At 36.2% G+C, this 11,444-nt stretch overlaps 3 protein-coding genes across 3 annotated transcripts; 2 read left to right on the forward strand and 1 right to left on the reverse strand.

Moving 5' to 3' along the window:
• Positions 1-2,422: 2,422 nt before the first annotated feature.
• Cbr-thn-5 lies at positions 2,423-3,424 on the forward strand (the record flags this gene model as incomplete). The annotated part of the gene is made up of 3 exons (XM_002633947.1): positions 2,423-2,674; positions 2,720-2,945; positions 3,210-3,424. The coding sequence occupies 3 exons, from the start codon at positions 2,423-2,425 to the stop codon at positions 3,422-3,424; spliced, it is 693 nt and encodes a 230-aa protein (XP_002633993.1).
• Positions 3,425-3,591: 167 nt separating this feature from the next.
• CBG20098 lies at positions 3,592-5,337 on the forward strand (the record flags this gene model as incomplete). The annotated part of the gene is made up of 10 exons (XM_045235261.1): positions 3,592-3,630; positions 3,681-3,756; positions 3,806-3,876; positions 3,919-4,068; positions 4,134-4,246; positions 4,299-4,551; positions 4,595-4,723; positions 4,773-4,874; positions 4,932-5,063; positions 5,209-5,337. The coding sequence occupies 10 exons, from the start codon at positions 3,592-3,594 to the stop codon at positions 5,335-5,337; spliced, it is 1,194 nt and encodes a 397-aa protein (XP_045096954.1).
• Positions 5,338-5,546: 209 nt separating this feature from the next.
• CBG20097 lies at positions 5,547-8,528 on the reverse strand (the record flags this gene model as incomplete). The annotated part of the gene is made up of 7 exons (XM_002633945.1): positions 5,547-5,959; positions 6,007-6,115; positions 7,346-7,563; positions 7,613-7,721; positions 7,836-7,947; positions 8,288-8,406; positions 8,457-8,528. The coding sequence occupies 7 exons, from the start codon at positions 8,526-8,528 to the stop codon at positions 5,547-5,549; spliced, it is 1,152 nt and encodes a 383-aa protein (XP_002633991.1).
• Positions 8,529-11,444: the final 2,916 nt, after the last annotated feature.

The raw sequence follows: 11,444 nt of genomic DNA on the forward strand, positions 1-11,444 counted from the left end.
TTTCCTTTTGTTTCTCAATATTCCTTCGTTTTTTCCCAATTTTCCGTTTTTCCCAATTTTTCTTAATTTTCCTCAATATTCGCGGTAATTTAAATTTTTCTCATTTTTAAATGATTTTCTAGATCATTGATTGAAGGAAACAATCAAAATTCAGATATTTCCCACAAAATTCGAAAATCCCAAAAATTGGCCCAAAATGAGCTATTTTCTATCGAAAATCGTTCGAAGAGGCAATAAAACATTACAAAAACTATAAAATTGATTTTTTTTTCGATAAATTACCACGAAAATTTGAGCAAAAATGATGAAAAACGAAGGAAAACGGAGAAAAATGGGAATCGCGAAAAGATCTCAATTTCGCGAAATTTTCCCATGGAAGAGAAAACCCCGCAGCTCGGCCACGGCCATGGACTGATGACGTCATCGCTCGCAAATTTTATTTTTGGGTTTTTCTCCGTTTTCCTTCGTCTTTCATCATTTTTGCTCACATTTTCGTGGTAATTAGTCGAAAAAAATTAATTTTATAATTTTTGTAACGTTATTATTGCCTGTTCGAACAATTTTCGATAGAAAATAGCTCATTTTGGGCGAATTTTTGGGATTTTCGAATTTTGTGGGAAATAGCTAAATTGTGATTGTTTCCTTCAATCAATGATATAGAAAATTGTTTAAAAAGGAGAAAAATTTAAATTACCGCGAAAATTGAGGAAAATTGAGAAAAATTGGAAAATTGAGAAAAATTGGGAAAAAGACGAAGCAATATTGAGAAACAAAGGGAATTGAAATAGAATTGAAAAAACAAGGAATTGAGAAAAATTGGCATTGAGGAAAGTATCGGCTGGGTTTTGAACTTAAATTAAGCATTAAAAAACTGAGTTTGTAAAATTTATCAAGTTTAACTTATTGTCAAAAAGAACAACGTGACAATGAGAAGAGAAAAATTCCTGCCGTTCGAAATTCTCAGATACCGAAATACTGAAGTTCCAAAGTTCTGAAATTCTGAGATTTTGAAGTTCTGAAATTCTTTGATTTCAAAGTTCTGAAATTCTGAGATTTTGAAGTTCTGAAATTCTTTGATTTCAAAGTTCTGAAATTCTGAGATTCTTAAATTTGGAAATTCTCAGATTCTGAAGTTCCGAAATTCTCAGATTCCGAATTCTGGAATTCTAAGAATTCTGAAGACAATGAAGAAAATTTCTGCCGTAATTATTGAAAATTCAGAAATATTGAGATTCTGAAGTTCTGAAATTTTGAAGTTCCGAAGTTCTGAGATTCTGAGATTTTGAAGTTCTGAAATTCTGAGATTCTCAGATTTTCCGATTCTGAAGTTCCGAAATTCTCAGATACCGAAATACTGAAATTCCAAAGTTCTGAAATTCTAAAAATTCAGAGATTTTCAAGCTCTGAAATTCAGGAATTCAGAAACTTCGTCAAAAAAAATTGTACCCCCGAATCACAAACGTTGTACCCCTAAATGAAATAAGTTGTACCCCAGAATCATTGGTAGATTGTACCCCCGAATTTTTGTACCCACGAATTTTGTACCCCCGAATCACCAATCAGTGAACGTACAAAAATTAAAAGCAGAATAAAAATATTCTCATGTTACGGTAGTTTTTATACAATGACCAGGACCACCATCGTTTCCCTCCACCGCTCCGATTAATAATATATTCTCAAAGACAATCTTTTGAAATAACATGTTTCAGATATGTTTATCATTTGCTTGATTATAATATTTTCAATAGGTTTAAGACTTGTGATGCTGGTTCGCGACGAGATTTTCTGAAAAGTTATCTCTTGAAATAACATGTTTCAGATAAGTATCATTACTCAACTAGAATAAGAATACAAATAACTATTTTCCGAGTTCTCATCCCTGGTACCACCGAATTAACTTCACTTGTGTCTAGTTCGATTGCGATGAACATTACACTACACTTTTTCTAAAGAGAAAAAAGTCAAAACCTGATTCTGTTATCATTTGAGAGATAACATATCTTCTTGATTTTTAGACTTATTATCTATCAATTCGAATGTGAGAACAGAGGTCACGTCCTAGACTGAAAAACGTACTAGACCGGTCACGTTCTAGACCAGAGTCAACTTTGAACTCAATTATCTCGGTCCCTGTAAGAAGTATAAAAAATTTGTCAACTGATAAGATATTCATCATGATATCACCGATATTTTATCCGTTGACAAAATTTTGATGTTTTTCCTAGGAACTGAGATAATTGAGCTCAAAGTTGGGTGGGATTCTAATACGGTAGGAATTTCAGACATCAAATTTTTGATCTCAACAAAAAACCAGCCTACGTAAGCTTTTGTCATATTTGTTTTCTCGTAGGTGTTTGTTGTTCTTCGTCACTCTTGTACTATTATAAAACAGTTGCGTGGGTCAGTGTTAACACAGTTCAACATGTCATTCTATCTTCTTCTCCTTCTCCTTCTCCCATTGTCCATTCAGACAAGAGAAATCAAAATCTACAACAAGTGTCCGTTCACAGTATGGCCTGGAATTCTGGGACCCGGAAATCCAGCTGGTGGAGGATTTCGTTTGAATTCTCAAGAAACTAGAAGCATTTATGTGGATGATGCATGGACAGCAGCCAGAATTTGGCCAAGAACCCATTGTGATGGAAATATGAATTGTGCTACTGGAAGTTGTGGGGTATGGACCCATACTATTTATTTATCTTAAAGTTAAAATTTTCAGCCTCGCGAGCAGTGCAATGGAGCTGGCGGTGAGCCACCAGCGACTCTTGCGGAATTCACACTTCGGGGAGATGCTGGAAAAGATTTCTACGATGTCTCACTGGTAGATGGTTATAATATTCCAGTGCTAATCGATGTGATTGGTGGAGAAGGAGATTGTAAAAGAGCCGGAGGATGTTTCAAAGATATTAACGAGTTTTGTCCGGGAGATTTGGCTATCAAGAAAGGTACCGTAAGAACTCAAATAGAAAGCAACCCTAATCTTGTTGGAGCTCGATTATCTCAGTTTCCATGAGAGGTATCAAACATGTGTCAACTAATAAAATCTTGGTGACATCATGATAAACATTTTATCAGTTGACAGATTTTTGATATCTCTCATAGAAATTTAGATAATTAAGCTTAAAAAGCAAGAATGCGGCGACCTTCTATTAGATTGTTTCCGACATATTCGGCGAAAAACTCAAAAAATGATATTTATGATTTTTCAGACGGCAGAACTATTGCTTGTAAATCTGGCTGTTTGGCATACAATAATGATCAGGAATGCTGTCGAGGAGAATTCGGAACCCCAGATAGATGCAGACAAAGCAAAACTGCACGAATATTCAAAGACGCCTGCCCAACAGCATACTCATATGCCTACGATGACGGAACTTCGACGTTCACTTGTAAAAATGCTAATTACGTCGTTCAATTCTGCTAATTTTTCCTTTTTTTCTTGAAAAATTTTCCTCGAAAAATATAATAACTACAGTAATCTTAAAGGCGCAACATGCTATTTCGTGAATGGGTTTCGGCACGGAGTAGTTTTGTAATACTTTTTCGCCGATTTTCAATTATTTTTTATTTTATTTTTGCGATAAACACACGATGAATCGGCGGAAAGCAGGCGCCCCGCCGAATTTTTTGGTAAATTTCTAGCAAATAAAAAATGTTTCGAAGCAAAAAACGAATTTCAGACGAGAACGAGTCTGGAAACGCTTCTCACCAACAGCGAGTCGCCGTCGTTTGTCGTCTTTCGCAAAACTTCAGAATGTATTTTTAAAACCTAAAACTTCGAGAAAAAAGTAAAAGTGGTTTCCAGCAACTAGATATGAGCAGCCAGAGCAAGATCTCACTGGTTTGATCATACGCGACGGGCAGAAACGACAAAAGGTTGGGAAAATTGGAAAAAATTCAATTTCGCCAAATTTTCAGCCAATTTCTCCAATTGCACCGGCAAGTCCGACGTATCCAGCAGCGAAAAGAGTTAAAAACGAAACTGTTTTCAATGATTTTCACAGCCACATCAAGTTAAACGAAACGCGATTGAAAGCGGTGGCAGGAGCGAATGTTGATATTTATGAAGTCAGAATTTGTTACAAAAATCGATAAAAATTAGAAATCAAAGAATTTTTGTTTTACAATTTCAGATGTACGCTGGTCTTTGCAAATCGGTCGTTCCGATTCCAGTTCCACACAGTCTTCTCCAGCCGCCCGACAATGACACATCGACCGAATCAGTGACAAACAACACAGTTTGCAGGTTCTTTCTCTCTATATTCCTGCAAAATTTTGTTTAAAAAGAATAATTTCAGCATTGAAGATCGAAAACGGGCGCTGTTGCAAGTCTTTTCCCGCCGATTCAAGCTCAACATCTCCGACGAAACGTTGCATTTAGGAGCGGCGCTGCTAGACAAATGCCTAGATTTGATGGCAGTTGATAAGGAGAAATTAGAGGAATTAGCAGCAGTGACGTTGATTGTGGCGAGCAAAATTGAAGACGTCGCGTGTCTGACAATCGGAAATGTCATTGAGTTCGAATTAGTGAAGAATCGGTCGATTGCGATGGTATTCATTGAAATAAAAATCAATAAAAAATCGATTTTTCCAGATAGCCTCTCTTGAAAGATTCGTTCTCGCCTCCCTCGCTTTCAACGTCACCATTCCCACTCCATTCAATTTCGCCACCTACTTGCTCCTTCATCTTCACGCTTCTCAAACAACCATCTACTCGACATATGTAGCCATCTCACATAAATTTTACAATTTTTCAAATTTTTAAACTTCAGTACTTCCTCGAACTCTCCCTCCTCTACGTCCACAACCGTTGCTTCTCGTCGGACGTTGTCGCCTACTCTGCCACGTGTCTTGCAGTCTGCATGGAAGCTAACGTAACGTTCGCGAATCGTTTTTAAGACTTCGAAAGCAAAAATTTGGTCAATTTTCAGACTGGAACAAGTGAAGCCAGGGTTTTACGAGATACTGAACTAAAATTGCGAATTTTCGCTGACAAGGACTATCACACAAAGAGAGAGCAGAGTCGAGAAATCATGCGGACTCTTTCCGATCTTTTTCTTGTGGTGAGCTAGCTGAAAATCGGCGAAGACCAAGTTTGTGCATTTGCGCGTCTACGCGCGAGAGTGTTTGCGTACGCAGCATTTTATATTACGACAAACTTCAATAAATGCGCCGTGCGTCGTAAAATCAAAACCGCACATTTTTCAGGCATCCGATGAGAAACACGCCATTTTTCGAGAATACTCGTCATCCCGCCGTGACTACGTGGCGATGCGGCGACTCGCTCCAGATCTACTGGAAACGCTACGTGTCAACTCCCCTTCATTGATCTCATGATTTAAGAGCCATAATTCGATAAATGTAATAGCCTATACTGCATCCATGCTCCGTGTACAATATCATTTTCCATATAATTTCTTGTTTTATCATAACGGATTTCAATGAATTTTATTTAAATATGTCCACTTTATTAAAACATTTTAGTTATTTTGATGTATTTTTAAGCTTTGTTCATTCTTTTCTTCGCAGTTTTTCTCGTAGTGACTTCATTGACTGATTCCCAACTCAATCAGATCATTGATCTCGCTGATTTCCGGATTATTATTCACCAAATCCGTCGCTTTTTCCAACCCGAACATTGGCTGAAGAGCATCAATTAAAGCACTTCGGAATGCTGTGATTCTCCGTTCCGCACCACTCAATGCTCTATCGATTTTCTTTCCATCGCCGACACGATAAATAGAATGCTTATGTCCGATTTTCGTTGACTTCACCACATTCTCCAATGCGATCGGTGGTGGAGGTGCGACGTAATCGGGAAGAAACGGATCATTATAGTGATAAGGACTCTGATAGACACGTGTCATCGACGTGGAATGCTTCTGAATGTTGTTACGTTGAGAGGTGTTGGAGGAGATGTTGAGCTCTCGAGCGCGATTGCACAAATCAATCATTGAGTCTGGAAGTAGTCGAATTTCGGGGGGAAAATGGAGAAAATTCGCGAACTTTTTCCAATAATTCTAGCCAATTTGCTCATGATAATGACTTGATCGGTTGCAAGTAACTGGAAACCGATGCTTTTCGAATTATCCTCGTTTCGCCGAACTTCATCTGGCTGAAAAAGTATCCATTTTGCAGAGAGAAGATTCAGCACCCAGACATAAAATGTTGGAAACTATTTCGAGCAAAATAGTCGGATTTCAGAAGATGTCAAGCAAAAACACATAGACGTTTTATTGTTTGAACATAATAATTTCATCGTCTTTTAAGCCAAAAATTCTTTAATGGGGTTATTCATGTAGCGAAACTCTGTATTGATTTTTTCAATCCTCTACAAAGCTTAATGGCATTTACAGCTATGTCGCGAAATGCTTTGAAATACATTTCGCGACACTCCTGCATTGAATTTTGAGGGCGCCGAAATGCATTTCAATACAGAGTTTCGCTACATGAATAACCCCATAAAAAATCAATTCTTTCTGTTTCATTAAAGTCATGTGTATCGTTATTACGATTAATTTTTGTTAGTTTGAAAGGTTCTTTTGTTAGCTTCAACGCTTATTATTGTTGAATTTAAAAAAGTGGGACCTGAGAATTTGAAAGGCGTAGATTTTTTGATCTACGAAAAAGTGCAGCAAAAACGTAATATTTCAGAGTTTCGCCTCGTTCGAGCTACTTCCGCAATCAAGTTCGGTTTTTCGATGAAAAAAGATTATAGAGATGCTAACGATCATTTTCATACCAAGAAATCTAAATTTTGTTCAGAAAATCCCACTAAATTCACAGAAATAAGTATCGTTTACTACCGTAGTGTTTTTGGGGCAAGGCCTCGAAAATTTACCAGGAAGCCGCCGGCGAAATTTTCCAGGTCTCACTTTCTTTAATTCGACAATAGTTTGGTGCAGAAGAATTGGAGCTATGGAAAATAAACGCGAGTGGCCGTGGCTGAAAAGTCCTACAACGACAACAACTGTAATCTCAACTTTTTTATTATGTTGTTTTTAACTGTTTTTCGATGAGTTTTTCCAAATGAAGTCGGAAAAAAGAAGTGTTCAGTGAAAAAATTTACAGGAAATCGAGACAGTAAATGCAGAAAATTAATATATTCTAGGTTACGGTAGTTGACGTTGTGGGACCTTCGGCCACCGGAGTTTCTCGTCTACAGTTCCGCTTTCTTGTACCAGAGATATAAATAAAAAATCAAGATTTTTTCCCTGTTTCATCAGTATCATGTTGATGGGTGATGGGTTTAACTATCGCTCTAGGTTTTACTACTACAACTTTCTTAATAAAATTCTCAATAGAGCGCACCTCCTATTTCATTATTTTCAAAAAATAAGCTTACTGCCAAAACCAATCGCACACAATCGCCAACTCTCAACTCATGATCCGGTGTGAACGTGGGACTGATCAACGAATTCGTGACGCGATCTATCAATTCAGTGTATTTCTGCCCGAGAAGTGCGTACTTCTTACGACTTCCAACAATGCACCCATCATTATCTTCGGCCCACGTGGCAATCGTTTTCGAGAGGAGTACGGTAGACGATGGGTGTTGAGAGTCTGGGAAATCAGTTGGTGTTGTAACTCAACAACTAGAAAGCTAGCATACTGGACTCATCGAAAACTATGAGTTCTAATTTTGCCAGAAGACTCAATTCATGAGGATCCGAGCATTTTTGAGCGAAATCGCGAAGATTGGTTGGCAGGAAGACGGTGGCCTAGAAAAGGAGAAGTACTGAAGTTACCAATAAACCAAACTAAGTAGCCTGGCAGATAAATAAGGTAATTAAAACGGGGATAAATTTTACAAAATTTTTGAGAAGACAACTTACCGAATGACCCCTAGAAATGAAGTACCAAAGTGTCATACTGATGGCTCTCATGTTGAAAATCGACTTGTCCATTGGGAAAAGTTCCATATCTTTTCGGATTATTAGGTTTAATCTGAAAAGAAATTCGAGAGTTTAGATGTCCAGAAATGCTTAGAAGCCTTTAATAGAATGTCCCCACACTGTCAAGTTTGAGCTTATATATCTCGATTCCTATAAGAGATATTGAAAATCTGTCAACTGATGAAATGTTGGTGATATTATAACGCTAACTTTGTCAATTGACCATTTTTTGATATCTCTCATAGTAATCGAGATAATTGAGCTCAAAGCTAAGGAGACCTTCTGTAATACTTCCAGGATCATTTTTTCGGAATAAATTATGTTTCAAAATGTTTACTTTTTTCGGATCTTTTAAAAGTTCTCGTTCTCAGACATATGCATTTTTCACCTACTTATTAGAAACATCAGTGCCATCGATACAAATTGGTCTCAAATAATCCGTATTCTCTCTTCTTTTCATCGTATTCGTCTTCTCATCATACAGTAGTGAGAATCGAGCTTTGGATTCTTCCTGAATCAAAGAAATGACCTTTTTAAAAATACAGTTCTGAGAATCTGAACCTCAGATAAGTTATCCAAATTCAGATGAATGCGAAACGGTTCGTCATCGAGATCGTCCGGCTGGAAGTCCATTTGGTGCACTGGAAGATCGGTGGGGTACTGTAGGATTCTCTAAACGCGGAAAACGTGGAGCATTTGAAATTGTTACGTGGAGGGAAAATGATGACATAAAGGTTCACGTTATTCTAGGAAAAAAGATTCCGGGGTCTAGATAGTAAAATTGAATTTTGAAGTTTTCTGTTCCAGATTTATGACAATAACTATCTTATCGAGTTGATTATGTTATATGACATTTTCTGATAACGATGAACTATAGGATCTAAGAATAAAAACATAGATTTTTTAAATTTCTTGGCCATAATCATATCCGAGAACCCGAATAAAAATTTTATGTTTCACAATCACGATGAATTGGATTTTAACAAGATTCAAAAGTTAGACACGACGAAGAAAGTCCAATAATCGAAAAAGGATTTTTCATGATTCCAAGATTCGGGAAACTTTTACATTCCACCAAATTGCTGATTTCATAATAAAACATGAAATCTATAGTTTGCTCTGTCCCTCTCTCTCCAACAAAAATTTAATATCATTTTTATATTCTGTCTCCCAGATGAAAGTAGTCAGAGAGAAAGCCAATTTTATGACTTTTTACTCAAGAAAACGAAATGGGAAGAAAATTAAAGTGCAGTCAGGTACCTATACAGAATATCAATCAGCAGAACTTTCTGGCTCCATTTTTATTACCTTTTCGCTCTCCTTTTCCCCCAAAAAGTTTTACTCTATTTTTTTTTCTTTCTTACTTCTTATGACTATAGAAATATAGAAGATGTAAGCAATATTTCAAATTTCTAATCCTTTTGATATATTATGTACATCTTTTGTTTCTGTTTTCCTTTCCCTTGAAACATGTTCCAAATGGAGGAGAGGTATGGGTGGGGATTAAGAAGCTTTAGTTTCTTTTTGGGTGTATGTTTTAGAAGATGTACTCGCAAAAAATGATGAAGTACTACTTTTTTGACCGACTTTTTTGCCTTGGCGGGTATTTTTTGAAGAGATGATTGATTAGTGTTCATGAATCGGGAAAATATTCCGTTCCAGAAAGTTATTATGTAGTTGAATGCTTTTATGCCATAGTGAGTCACACAGTTTTATTTTGAACAGAAAATCAAAAAATGTAAAAAAATTTCAGCACAGGTTTTTGAAAAGTTCCAGTAAGCCAGCTAGCAGGTTATTACCCAAGCTAGCCTTTTTTTAAAATTAGGACAGATTTGCCATGGTAAACTCATTTTTGAACATTTTTCTATCTTGGATTCCAGGACCCCTGGATTCCAGGACCCCCGGATCTCAGATCCCCCAGGTCACAGGACCCAGGTCACCCGGACTCAGGACACCCGGATCCTGGAATTTCCTGGAATTTTCGCTTTTTTCGAAATGTTTTTTTTCATCACGTTTAAATAATTGTTAAAATTTCACTTTTGAAATCGATCGATTTCCTCAAAAAGATCCTCCCTTTGACCCTAATTATCTCGTTTCCTGTTTGAGTTATCAAATATTTGTAAACTAATGAAATGTTGCTACTTTCAAGCCAATCATTTTTGCTTTTTAAATTTTTTTGATATCATTTACAAGAACCAAAGCCAATTTAAAGAAAATGCTGAAGAGCTTTCTGAACGACATTTCCTTGTTAGACTCAATAAAACCAATTCTGGCTTTCCATCTTATTTAAGAATTCAAATTTTTACCGTTTCATGCAAGCGTTATGAACGTTCAAGTTTTGATTAAAATGTTGGGAAACCCATAAAATTTCCGTAAAACCTTGAATATAAGGGCTCCTACACTATCAAGCTTGAGCTAATTTTTCTATGCTCCTATGCATTCGATCAAAAATGGGTCAGTTGATGAATTGTTTGTTATGAAATCACAAACATTTTACCGTCTTTGATATCTTGCATAGGTGCCATGAAAAGCTAGCTGAAACTTGATAGTGTGAGAGCGCTTCTATTACAGGTTTTACGGTTTTTATTTTAACTCATTTGTAGTTTGTTTCGAATTCCAACCTCTTTCTCACTTTTGCAATTTCTCATTCTGTCTATAAGCAAAAAAAACACAATGGAAAAAACTTTATTTTTTCAAAAAAAAAAGAAGTAGCTAATCTCTTTTTGCCTCTGAACAGCCATTCTTTTTCAATTTTCTTCTTCTTCTTCTGTTCTCTCGACATCATTATTTGTGTACTTTTTGTGCGAGAGAAGACATATAAATTATTTAGAAAATGTGGGCGAAGAGCAACTTGAGCAATAGTCCTTTTGAAGAAGAATAGTTATTCGTCATTTTGTAACTTTTTGAAAATCCTGTTTTTTTTTCGTTTTTTGAAAGATCAGTTTGAAATTTTTGTTTTACGAGAATCCCATTCGGAGCCTGGTTAGTGAAAACATAGAAACTTAGTTGAAAAAGTGAAACGGGAAAGTTTTTTCCCAATTTTGTTTGCAAAAGGACAATTTTGGCTCAGTTTTCCCCAAAATTCTGATTTCCAGAATCGGGCGAAAGATACGAACATTGAATATTATGAAATATGTTTTAACCTAGATCAAGCCAACATTGAACTTACGAGCAGTCATATGATATTTCTGAAACACAAAAATCTGGAAAATTTACATTTTTCCGTTTCAAAATTTTCATAATTTTGGAGCTTTCGTACTCAAACTCGCTAATTTTATTTCAGCATAAACATCACATTTTTCAGTTTTTTGCCATATTTGGAACATTTCGTACTCACTATAGTTTTTTTCCAAGCTACCCCGCCATCAATTATAAATTTCATCCAACACCCATCATGTTTTTGTTTTTTTTTCTTGGAAATTTTGCTTTTCGGAGTTTTCTTTTCCAGCAAAAACTACAAATGCTTCTTCTTTTTTTAGAAAAAAAAATCCAAATACAGTTCCTGTTTACCTGTTCTTCAATCCATATTCTCACTTACTTCTTCTCCTT

This window comes from Caenorhabditis briggsae (genome assembly GCF_000004555.2).
Source record: "Caenorhabditis briggsae complete genome, chrIV, whole genome shotgun sequence".
In the NCBI taxonomy this organism is placed as follows: domain Eukaryota; kingdom Metazoa; phylum Nematoda; class Chromadorea; order Rhabditida; family Rhabditidae; genus Caenorhabditis; species Caenorhabditis briggsae.